General features: G+C 35.8%; 1 protein-coding gene across 5 annotated transcripts in view; it reads right to left on the bottom strand.

Annotated features, from left to right (window-relative positions):
* CEP170 (centrosomal protein 170) overlaps nt 1-9,702 on the bottom strand; it is a 74,700-nt gene extending 64,998 nt beyond the window's left edge. For all 5 annotated transcript variants that reach the window (XM_086460944.1, XM_009961812.2, XM_009961813.2 and 2 more), the window contains exons 1-3: nt 9,573-9,702; nt 5,688-5,777; nt 242-320 (exon numbers count right to left, since the gene is read on the bottom strand). In XM_086460944.1, the coding sequence (XP_086317070.1) occupies nt 242-320; nt 5,688-5,777; nt 9,573-9,677 (274 nt within the window). In that variant the 5' untranslated portion in view covers nt 9,678-9,702. The remainder of the gene's footprint in view (nt 1-241; nt 321-5,687; nt 5,778-9,572) is intronic.
* Between the last annotated feature and the right edge of the window lie 3,702 nt (nt 9,703-13,404).

Here is a 13,404-nt window from a genome sequence, read left to right as displayed (position 1 = left end):
TAATTGGAAGCTGAGGTTTCTTGCAGTGAGAAACAATGAAATGTACTTGTATCCAAAGTTCTGACCAAGGTACAGTATTCCAAAAGCTGCCATTTTCTCTAATATAGGCATTTTTGTAGTAATGAGAGCAATAAATATTTCAAAGTTGCTTCTCAAATACTATGAGAACCTTTCATTTAATACACCATACTTTTAACAAAAACATGTGTCCCAACACTATGCATTTTTATGATAAGGATATCATATCCAAATCTCAATTTATCTTCTAACTTCAGAGTGATGTATGTCTGTTCTGGAATCCTCACATCATTCACAAACGTCTACAGAAATAAATTAGGACAGAAAGAGTACTGTTAAATTCCAAAAATAATAACATGACAAACCACTTAAATAATTTTATAAGAAAGTTTTCAGCACCACCAATTTTCTACAGGTGATTCACTGGGGAACTAAACTATAAGCTCAAATTGCCACTGCTTCACAAAACATTTCAAAAGGAAAGTTAAATACCAGTCACTAAACAAGCTGCTGACATCACACTGGCCTTGAAAAGTTTCTTACAAGTTTAATCTTGCTAGCAGCATTTACTGAATTGTTGATTAATGTTCCCTCAAATTAACACCTTCACTCATTATTTTTCTTGTAGTTTGCTTTTTCAATCCCAATTAGCTGTCAAGAATTGATTTATCGTCACATTTGTGCAGCATTTAACATTGGATATGAGAGTTCTGAGGTATCTTATAATTGCTAAACGTTGTCAAAGGACTTAAAGGAAAAAAATGGAACCAGTTAGGGCATTTGATTAACTCCAAATAGCAGTGATAAAGAATTCAATATATTGAGACTCTTGAAAGAGTAGATATAACAACATTTGTAAGCAAAACCAACATTATACCAACTAGCAGCAAAGCAGAGCAAATTCCGTAGTCTTGACAATACCTTTTGAAAATTCAGTTACTGTACAATAAGTAATCCTCTCCTCCTTGAAAGGTTCCTTGTTGGAAACTTAGTTGGAAAAATTGGATAAGCATTCAGTGATATGGAGAAGTACTGATGTACCTGAAAGCCTGCTCAATTTTATCAGCTATATCAGTTGGCTGTTAGAGGCAGTACAGATTACCAATGATGATTATTTCAGTGTCCGGATTAAAGTAAACAGTGAAAAATAACAAGGAATTTGCAAAACTGTGCTGGTATAAATTTCAAGGGAACACCTGAGATACATACAATGACTAATTGCACAGGCAGCAAGGAGGAAGAATAATACATGTTCAAGTGAGAGACAACGTGGAAGAGTTGGAAAACAATTTCATTTCTGTGGGAAATAAATAAAGCTTGAAGTTAAGATTATTCAAGCCCTAAGGAAAATTCTAGAATGTCACCTACATAAAATTCTGAAACAGATACAAGCCCTTGTAAGAATTGGGGAGCAAAAACCAAGAAGGCTTATTCTTTCATTGGAACTGATCTGCATCTTTAAAGACTGATGTACATTCTCAGGAAGGTAGGCTGTCAGCATCAAGCAAACTGCCCAGGTTACTAACATCAGCAAGTAGAAGTGGGCATCAGGAGCTGAAAGCGTTAGTAGAACTTGCCCTTTTGCCATTGGAGGGGATGCTTAAACCTTCAGGTAGAGACTTCTCCCAAACCTGCCTCCTTGCAGTGACAGCTCTGAAACTGACCCTTCTGCTCATCCCGAGTCCTACTATTGCTCTTAGAACACTCCAAATTAGACTGAATCTCTAACTGTGAAAGTGAATTGTTTCTTAAACTGAATTTGTTACCTTCAGAAAAAACTCTATATTGCATCAATATTTTATAAATTCATTCAGTGATAGAGGAATGTAAATGGGTGAAGACATGTTTTGTCTAGCAGAATACAATATTAAGCTCTTTATTACAAAAACTAGAGATCAGGCTATAAAGAAAAAAGAAAACAGTAAATGTAACTCTGCATAATATTTAAGACACTTACAGAGTTACACATCCTTGAAGAAACTTGCTACCGTGTGAGCTTACAAAAGACTTCTGCATGGCATCTTGCCTTAAACTATTCCTCAAGGCTCAATTCAAACCTGCAGTAAGAAGCTATAACCTACACTCTAAGTTCCTCTCCCCTACATTCTCCCCTGGCTTTCTTGATATCTTCTCTCCCCTTTTACCTGAAAAGAATGCAGTGTCTGGACTTACAAGAATGTAGCATCTTCCTTCTTAGAAATATGAATAAATCAGCTATATATGAAAAGTCTCTTGTTCCTTGGTGTTACTTCCTTCATCTTCTTTTAAAATACAAAATGAAACCTTAATGTAGGGCAACTTCAAGGCAAATAAAATATTTATGGATTAGCTGGTATGAGACTGTTGCATCATATTATTATTTGCCAGTTGTATATTTTCCCATACAGCTTCTTACTCATTGTTACTTTTCGTAACGACTACATGTTAATACTACAAATAGCAGATTAAACATCTAGGGTGCTTTCTAAAACACATTTACTACTGGTTTGTCCCAGTTTTGGGGACTCAAGAATACCACAACCCCGTAGGATAACCCTAACTTCTAACTAATGAATTCTACAACAACATTACATGTTTCTAAAGCATGCAGCAGTTGAAACATGCCTTTTTTTTCAGCACTAGGGGCACATACACACTCCAAAAAACCCCCTCCTTGAATAATTAAGCAAGCCAAGAACCTGAATCTTTGAACGCTTCTGTTGGTTATCAAAATATAGTACTAGATGAAGTCTGGAAAGACAGAAACGATGTCCTTCCCCAAAATAGTAAAGGCATCTTCTTGTTTTATTTTATTTTCCTAAATGAAAATAATGTTTATTTCATTATTTAAAAACCTGCTTGCTTACTTCATAGAAAATAACTTCTATGAGAAATAAGAATTAAAGGTACAACTATTTACTGGTTTGTAAGTATGAAATTTTGAGTGGTGTTTAATGCATATTTATTCCACTTTAACATTGTGAGAGTCCAGAGCAAAAACCTACATGAAGAACATCCTCAAGGCAGCCTGAATTTTAGTGAATCAACAAAATTTAGGCCACCTTGTGGACATGTATGTATATATGTACATAGGCATTTTTCCTCCCAGGTCAGAGTTCTGAAATTCATGTGCATGCAGTACACTCAAGCCAGGGAACTGAAGGCAATGTGTGCAGTCTACAGACATGGCTTAACTGACGGCATACAACAACCAAGCCTCAGTTGCTTTGCCACTGGAGTTTTGAAATCCCACCACAGTCTTTGGGATTGAAGACAAAGCTAGCTTGAAAAAGCTAGTTACTATGTAAATAAGGAATCCTTTCCCCTCCTTTCTTTTTGAAGTCAAAAGAGAAAATACAGTTGAATTCCATTGATACTGGTGAAATAACAGATGACATCTTAGCAACCGTACACATTTTCTTCAGAAAAAAGAAATTCCTTAATCTGTTTTTGTATGAAATAAAGATAAGCAGGAATGACCAGGAGGAGTCAACCCTTACGGATTCTTAGAAATAAAGCTACATCATGTAAATCTGATTAAAAATTACTTGTGCTTTATTTTCAAATCTAGATGTATAAAGTCCAGGATGAAGACTGCTGTAACCTTTTCATGGAACTGAGTGAAAATCACTGTGTGAATCAACCACACAGTTAAAATATTCAGCCATTAGGGCAGCAGGTGCAATTACGGTTCACAGTGTGAAATTAGTTGGGACTCATGAAACTCAAACCAAAAGCCCTATGTTTTGGTAGTAGCCATCTGCCCTTAAACTCTGAATTATCTTGAGTGGTTAAAGTGCGTTACACCAGAAATGGAACAGTCCTGTATACTAAGAAAAATATATCTCTCTCCTCCAAAGAGACCCAAAATAAATTACCGCTTTTGATGAGGCAAGCAAAATAAGAACAGGTAGAAATACTAAAATAGGAATTGGCTGTTCTCAGTGGAAATAGTAGCTAGACTAAAACAACTATTGCCTAATTAACAGTTCATCGCATGGTACAGAGGCATTGCATATATTGTTCTGCCACACAATTAAGTACGGTGTTACAAAATTATGTGTTTCCTCTTTCGCTATGAAACCAGACAGGCAGAGGTATGTAAGAAAACCACAGCTGGGAAGAGATAGTAAGAGAAGCACTGCAAAGACAAGTAAAGACTGAACTCCTAAGATTTAATACTCCTTGTCCCAAAACTGAGGAAAGAAGAGTTCCTTTGATGTCTCTGGGTAAACAGCTATAGAGCAACTGACACCTCAAACTTGAGGATGAATCAGATCAAGCAAAGCAAATATTTGAAAGTTCTTTATCAGAGGCAAAGAAAGAAGTTGAACGAAGGCCTTTTAACATATACTTTAATTAAATTTAAAGTTCTGTGACAAGGCAATGAAAATCTGAAGGTGTGCCTATTGACTAAAGGGGTAACATCGAATTAGGGAATAAAATCAAATGGCTCAGCAAAAAATTACTATTTGCTGAATTCGTTTTTGATCACTGCCTTGAAATAGCGTACCTTCTTTCAAAATACAGAGGTATATTAAATATTTAAGGCGTAAAGTTCTTACACATCTACCACTGTTCAAAGGATATAAGCTTTCAGGTTACACTGGTTTCAGATGGACTGGAGACTGACTCTTTGGAAGGCTGAGTTAGCTTAAAATACAGAAAAGCTAGACAGACTAACAGGTTTTTATTTTGAAATGAACTTCAAGATCAAACAGCAAAACCTAAATCAATGCTAACAGGCAGTAACTTGAGATTTGACATTTGACAAAGCTATTCCCTACCAGTAGCTTTCTAAATATTAATTCAAATAAGTAAACATAGATGAACTCACAATTTTATTCTGTACATATTCATGACAAAGCCAAACATTTAAGATGTATAAAATAACAACCATAACTAGTGTGTATAAACAGCTCATGAAGAAGTATCTAAAGGGCTACAAAAAGACAAAGTTACTGTTTTTAATAATCTATTACTGTTTTAAAAACACTTGTAAAGGTGAAGCTTACCTAGAATATTGTATACACAATTCCTAGAAAAGCCTTAAAACGTAAAACGTCATATGAAACCTTATTTTGCTCGTAACTTTGCATTTTTCCTAAGTTAGCTTGTAATAACTTGACACAAATTATTCATAGACATTTTGACAAAAAGGATATTGAAAAACTAAATGTAAATATAGGATTAAATAGGTTTACATACAACATCGTTACTGCATACTTAATTTTTTTCCACATCTGAACTACAATTTAACATTCTTTTCTGTATGAAAAACTGTGAAAAAAGGAATAGAATATGAAATAAAAATCTATTTCTTAACCAGACATTGTAGAGATTGGAATATTTTTTTTTTCCAATATAATAAAGATTTTTTCTTTCTACACTGCTGAAATACTAAAGAGTAACATATTCCTTTTTATTCTTTTGAGTTTTTTCCTACTGCCAAGGCACTCTTAGTAATGGAATGCACTTTAAATAATGTGCAGCGGAAAGCCCCTGCAAAAACTACATTTTCCTTTTGAATGCTCCCTCATTTCCCATCTTGCACTAAAAAAAAAAAAAAGAATATTAATGTACACTTGTTAAGTCATGGTCTTTTTGCTTAACTCCACCCCTACTCCCCCCAAAAAAACCCAAACAAACAAAAGACTATGGGGAGCGATCCATTTCTGATGTTAACTTACCCCATTCAAGCTGCCCAAATCCTTCACCAAGTGTTCATCCGTAGAGGCATCATAGTTAAGTACAGCATGTTGCTTGTCCACACTTCGTGACTAAAATACATATAAGAAATTACATAAAATAAGGTATTTCAGAAACAGATCAAAACAGCCTTAATGGCTATTTCTTAAAGGTGATTTTCTTTCTATATAGCACATTTATTCCAATTATATAAAAAAAGTTAGTCCAACATATGAAAAAACTCAGTCTCTAACCATACCTGATTCTGGCCCCGGGTGCCCATAGCAGAATCCTAAAATTAATTCAGAATAATCACTTTCTTAATGTTTCCCCAAATGTGATTCTCAGCCAGATTCAGCCATATCTTATCCAAAGATATTTTTCAGTTCATCATAGTATCACCATTGATGTTTAATCTAACATCGTCAACTTCACCTTTACTTCTCTCTCTCTCCTTGAGCACATGCAGTATGGTTCATTTTCTACTAACTTAGTAAACTTTACTCAAGGGAAAACAAGCTATCTCAATAAATTCAAATTCACTGATGTGGGTGTTCTCCTGAGCCTACAATGTCAAGCAGGGATTACACTTTTCCAACCTCAAGTGATGCAGCAATGCAATCATAAGAATTACCCAACCTTTACCTAGCTTATGGGAAAAATTTCTGAACTTCTTTCCATTACATTATTCAAATACATATTGTATTAGTAACCAATTATTTTATTATCTTTATGTGCCACGTCCTATTAAAAACAACTTAAAATGGAAAGGATACAAAAAGATCCTTAAAGCTTCACGATATTTTGTCACATCTTCTAAAATGGTAAGAATGATTAGTCAAGTCTGTGTGTGTGTTTAGAGAAACACCTGATATTCTGCCAGAACATTAAGGTTCTCCTCAGGCTCAGATTAATTGCATATAATTGGACACATTTTTATTCATTGCAGATAACTGGACACATTTTTATTCATTGCAGATGATCTTTACAGGTGCAGAGACTGTGTAAGTATTTCAAATGCCTTCATTCCTTCTGGTTTGTTACTGCAGCCTTCCATTCAAATTTAAACACCATCAAAATTATTTTTTAAAAAGACACTAGTGCCCTGGCTGGTAGCTAAGCACCACACAGCCACTTGCCCACTACCTCAGTGGGACGGGGCATAGAACAGGAAGAGCAAAAGCAAGAAAACTCAAGCATATTTTAAGTAGCAAAGGAAAGAGGAAGAAGGAAGAAATAAAACAAATCAAGTAATGCAAAGACAATCACTCACCACCTCCCACAAGCTGACCAATACCTAACCAGTCTTTGACCAAAGCCTCCTCCCTCAGTTTTTATTGCCAAGCAGACATTATAGCACAGAAAATCCGTTTGTGTCAGCTGTCCTGGTTGTGTTTCCTCTCAACTTCTTGTGCACCCCTATAGTCAAGTGTGTGTAGGAGGAGCAGAGTGAGAGAGAATGCCTTGAAACTGTGCACATTCTGTTGAGCAATAGCTAAATTGGTGTGTTATCAACAGTGTTTTGGTTACAAATACAAAACATAGTACCACAATGGCTTCTTTATAAAGAAAATTAACTCCAACCCAGCCAGACCCAGTACAAAGATTTATATATCACTGCAGAAATAATAAAAATCACAGAATAACTGTGCTAAGAGCTGTATTAACATCCTCAGTTAAATTTGTAAGAGGCATTGTTTTAGACAAAGACTCTTCAATTCAATCCAGACTACTACGAAAATATTCAGAAAATATTCTTCTTTGAAAATAATTTTGACATTATCAATAATGGTGAAAGAAGGGGGAAATGGGGTATTTATCTACAAGCAGAGTGGCACATTGAAGCAGCTAGCTAAATACAGACTGCACACTACGTTTGAGCATATTTACAAAATAACACATTTAAAGCAAATCTGTATTTCCAGAGATGAACAAAACCTCTTAGAAGAACAGTGTTACATACAGATCTGAGGTCTAATTCTATCAAGCATGCAACAGAGTTGAAATGCTTTTTAATAAGGCTTTTATAACATGTTTTCTGCCAAGAATTTACAAATAAAAGCATTAAACTCTGCTTTCTTTATCATGCATTGTCCACATGCTTTGCAGTAAGAGAACAACCAAGTTGTCAAGAGTGGAAAGGAAGGTCCTACACAAAGAGCTATACATACAGAACAAGAACACATTATTAGCTGCTCTTTGAAGGGTTCCTCCCCCTGAAGCAGTATGTGTCGTTACAGTCATGCTGGCATGTAGACCTGATATAACAGCAGGCTAAAGAGAACATTCTTGAAAATGACCATGGCCCTTGATTCTTTTCACTAACTCTGAAACCAATACACAACATATAACATTTGTAAATGACTGGAATCTAGTCACAACATTAATCAAAGAGGCAGCTACTTTTGAAGGTGATGATGACTCAAGTTTTGTAACGCAAAATAATAAATACTTGAGTATTCAGCTTCACTCTAAGGACTGATCAGCCACAGACAGGAGATGGCATAGGGGACAGAGAAGGAGAAAGGCTCCCTTATTCAGAGACAACAACCCATTACAACAAGCTAGTGGTAAAATAAAAGCATTTTTTGATTATAATCTTCTGGGTAGGAACCAACAAGGTGGATTTTTTGGGTTGCCTTTTTTTGTTGTTTTGGGTTTGGGTTTTTTTTGTGTGTTTGTTTTCTTTGAGTTTAATACTTCCCATATAAATCGCCAAGATATCGCACTGCCTGTCTTTAAAGAGAAATCAAGAGTATTTTCAATTACTTTCTAATAGGACAAAGAATTTCCGTCACGAATAAAACCTGTGGATGCCTTGTGAGGTTGAGAGCCAAATACAGTTTACTAGAAATATTACATTCCGAGTAATACACATAAAAATAGGGTTCTAGGCACTTATTTTGTAAGCAAGATCATAATTTTGTCATTAATAGTTGCATACATAACTCTTGGGAACAAAAAATCCAAAAGAAAATATTTTATTGAATGGTAGGAAGAGTTGAGAACATTAGTTTTGGAGTTCAATTTTCTTAAGAGCTCTATAGTAAACAAAGACAAAAATTCAAGAAGAAACTCCCAAAATATTACCATTAACCATTCAAAAACATTCTAGTAAGAAGCAGCTCAGAGGACTACAGCTTTGACAGGGCAAAGCACATGCAATATGGCTACATAACAATGCAATTACACACCTTCAACGGTTCCACATAGCGGTCCTCAAAGTTGAGGAAGTTGCTGAAGTATCAGACTATTTTGACTAAGACTTCTGTTTTTACAGTTCCACTGAAACCATTACTGAGATTGAGTCATTCAACTTCCTTAGAGACAGAGAAATACTCCTCTCTACTAATTTCATTTGCCTTGGTACAACAAGATCAGGACACAGGGATCAGGTTACATCAAATCATGTGACTACATTAGATTACAAGTTGCAGAAAAAAGAAAGATCTTTTCAAAAGCATCCAGTGCACTTAGCATTATCACATTTTGTGGAACACACAGTCTACTTACCTTACTGATCATATAGCAAAATTTATTTCATCTTGTATTATTGCACGCTGTATGTGATTGATATGAAGAATATGTGATCCTTGGCACTTTGACAGTAGCTCTATGATTGATGGCAATATATTTAAACTAACTTTTTTCTATGAACACAAAAGATTAAGCAAAACAATTACTCCTCCAACATCCAGGGAATTTAATTTTTTAAAGGAATATAAAACAGCTGCACTAAGTTCACAATTTGAGCAGTTGCACTAAGTTCACAATTTGAGCAGTTGCACTAAGTTCACAATTTGAGCAGTTGCACTAAGTTCACAATTTGAGCAGTTGCACTAAGTTCACAATTTGAGCAGTTGCACATGGAAAGCTGATGCAATTACCTGTAACATCAGCTCACAGTCATCTCTTCCAACAAAAATCATTTCTCGTGGCAGCCTATGGCGGGTGCCTCCACTGCTCACCAAAAACCAGGATGTTAAGCTCATTTTCTGCTTAGCTGATAAATCCTTGGCAAAGCTACGTCATCCTGCAGCGAGAAAGAGAGAGAGAGAGAAATTTATTTTAGTTATTTTTAGCTACAGTTCCTGCTCAGCAAACACCATGAGCAGAATACAAAAAGCCTCTGAAAATACGGGACTCTCAATAGCATGTTCTGAATCCAGCAGTCAGAGGAAGTGACAGGCTCCAGATTTACATAGTCTGAGGCTCTGCTTCACGCAACTAAGCAAGTTTAATTGGAGGGAAGCCTCTTCAAACTGAACAAGCAGCTAGTTAATGCCAAAGTCATATGTCAAGTTGTCAGAAAGCTTTTAACATTCGACCACTTATTATCAAAATAATTGCTACATTAATGCTTCGCTATCACAACCAATAAACAACATAGCAAACATTGACAAAATACAGCAATTAATTTGCATGTGTGTCACTACATTTTCCTGCAAAACACCTAACCCATATGATTTTAAGCTCAGGTCTTCTGTACAACACCAAATAAAAGTTTAAATTAAAGGAAGTTTTGCTTCTTATTTGACCTTAGATTTTCTCAATAAAAATTGTATCTTGGAAATCTAACAGCATACATTCAGAACTGTAAACAAAGCAGAGCATCATGAACAATTTAGAAGCTTTTTACAAGTAACAAAACTGAAAGCAATATTCCTACAAAACTTTAATTTTACAATAAACAACATGACATACTACATACTCACACAGGGAATAAAAAACCCGTAGGTATTTAAAATGTCACAAAATACAAAAGAAAACAAAACTTGAAAATGGGATAAAATCTTTCACGGAAAACTTCTTCACATAATACAGCCTACTTGAAACTGGACAAAAATATCATTAAGAGCACCCTCCAGAGTAATTCAACGGTCGATACTTGGAAAAGCCTTAAAGAAGCATTCCAAATCTCTCTTTAAGAAAATGCAAGTCAAAGCAATCATTTCATTCATACATTACCACTTTGTATTCACTGAAAGAGAAGCTAAAGAAAAGAAAAAGCAACCAGTTTGCATTTCTCTCAGTACCAAATAGCTGGCATTTCTCTTCTCTTTTATTTATATGTACTTTAGTGAAATTATGCAAGGAAGGGTAGCAAAAGTACTGTAAAGGAGACGTAAGCCTGTAGTGGACTTGAGCATAATAACAAGAACACAGTGAGGTTCTCAAAACCAAGACTAACATGTAAGCACTGACTAATGCACAACAATGCTAGCACTGCCCCATTAGACAAACTGCAATCAAGGAGAGACACTAGAAATTACAAAAACTTATAAAAAAGACTGAGTTAAGTGAAAACTGCATCTGAAAATGACAAAAATGGCATTTACAAAACAGCATGTCAAAAGCATACCATGGCAGGTGCTAAAATGAACCAGTAGAGCTGTCAACCTAGTTTAAAAAAAATAATGCAATTCAAATGGAAGAAACTAGAAAGATTTAATGTGCTAAAGATTTACTTAAAAAAGTAACTATGTTTTGCAACAAAGTGTTCTCTTCTTATACAGGAATATCTACAATAGGATTATCTTTCCACAATTGTATCACAAAACATTCTTCAAATGAAACCTATGTCCATCTAATGTTCTCCAACACAACAGAAGTGATACAGCATCTCTATTACACTTTATACTTTATTCACAGAAAATATGAAGATACAAATTACATCTACAGTAACAACTTGCTGAAATCAAATATAAAGACATCTAGTTACCAAGTAAAAATTTTAATAATTAAAACAGTTTATTTAGCACCTTTGAATGAAATTAAAATTTGTATTTTTAATTTAACCTCGTTTAAAACTGCACAACCAAATGACATTTTTACATTCCTTTTAAGAAAGAAAAAGGAAGTATCAAAAATGGCCAGCCTAGGTTCCAGCTTTTCACGAGTAAATTAAATGGATATTTGACAGCAAGTATGCTGTTCAATATCAAAGCTCCTCATTCTGTTTATATTTTACTGCCTTTTAAATCTCCCATCTGCTAATCTTAACAACATGTACACCATTTGGCCTTCCTGCTCTAATTAGAATCTCATATGAAAGCTTCCAACATGATATAAGTTATTAGAAAAGGTTCTTAGTCACATACTATATTTTAGTTCAGACAGGTAGACTGTCAATAAAGGAGAAAAACTATTTTTATTTATAGAATCATAGAATCTTTTAGGTTGGAAGAGACCTTTAAGATCATCAAATCCTACCATTAACCTAAGGCTACCAAGTCCACCACTAAACCATGTCCCCAAGCGCCCCATCTACACATCTTTTAAATACCTCCAGGGATGGTGACTCCACCACTTCCCTGGGCAGCCTGTTCCAATGCTTGACCACTCTTTCAGTGAAGAAATTCTTCCTAATATCCAACTTAAACCTCCCCTGATGCAACTTGAGGCCATTTCCTCTTGTCCTATCGCTTGTTATTTGGGAGAAGAGACTGACCCCCACCTCACTACAACCTCCTTTGAGGTAGTTACAGAGAGTGGTAAGGTCTCCCCTCAGCCTCCTCTTCTCCAGCTAAACAACCCCAGTTCCCTCAGCCGCACCTCACAAGACCTCTTCTCCAGACCCTTCACCAGCTTTGTTGCCCTTCTCTGGACACGCTCCAGCACCTCAATGTCTTTCTTGCAGTGAGGGGCCCAGAACTGCCCACAGTATTCGAGGTGCAGCCTCACCAGTGATGAGTACAGGAGCACAATCACCTCCCTACTCCTGCTGGCCATGCTTTTGCTGACACAGGCCAGGATGCTGTTGGCCTTCTTGTCCACCTGGGCACACTGCTGGCTCATGTTCAGCCAGCTGTCAACCAACACCCCCACATCCTTTTCTGCTGGGGAGCTTCCCAGCCACTCCTCCCCAAGCCTGTAGCACTGCATGGGGCTGTTGTGGCCCAATGGACAAGTAGGTCAACAACTAGTGCTAGAAAAAACACCCCCCAAAACCCCAAACCTCCCACAAACGATAAAGCCTGACAACAAACAGATTAAATTAAGCTATCTGAAATAATTTTTAAAAACATATGATACAGAGCAATCATTGCCACACAGTTTGGCAGCACATTTGTAGTTAAAAGCCCATCACCATTTCTATTGAACTTAATAATGTTTTTCTTTTCAAATAGTGCTGTCTCAACTGTGACGAATCATCAACCTAGATACATATTTTATTTTAAAGTATTCTTTAGAATAAACCAACACCTTTGATCAAAGCTATGCTGAAATTCTGCATAGCAAAACTGGCTGAAGACAGGATACAGTAGCAATAGTTACTTAATATCAGAATAAAAAAGTGCATTCAAAATTTGATATGAAACTGCACACTTATTACTTATATAGGCAGTATATGGACAATTACATTGCACTCCAAAAACTTCATGAAAGATAGCAATATTTTTATACACTCTGTGTCAGGTACTCTGGCTGGAGTATTCTTAACAATAAAAGGATGAAAGACTGTTCACTGTCTAGGAGATACCAAATTAAATTACTGTATGACAGGTGCAAAATCATCAGAAATGGTTCTTTACACAGCATAAATTTAGGTCACGATAATTCTTGCAATGATATATTATGGATACTAAAAGGTTACACTGGGTTCAAAAAGCAATAAGCATTTATGGAAGGAAAAGTTATCACGCCTGTTAAATGCAATGACCCCACATATAGCTCAGGAACTGCAGGCACTGTGTATTTTGAGAGGCTGGGAACATG

This window comes from Leptosomus discolor, chromosome 2 (genome assembly GCF_034619465.1).
Source record: "Leptosomus discolor isolate bLepDis1 chromosome 2, bLepDis1.hap2, whole genome shotgun sequence".
Lineage (NCBI taxonomy): Eukaryota > Metazoa > Chordata > Aves > Leptosomiformes > Leptosomidae > Leptosomus > Leptosomus discolor.
The sequence above is the reverse complement of the archived record's forward strand: the minus strand, read 5'-3'. Positions and strand labels throughout refer to the sequence as shown.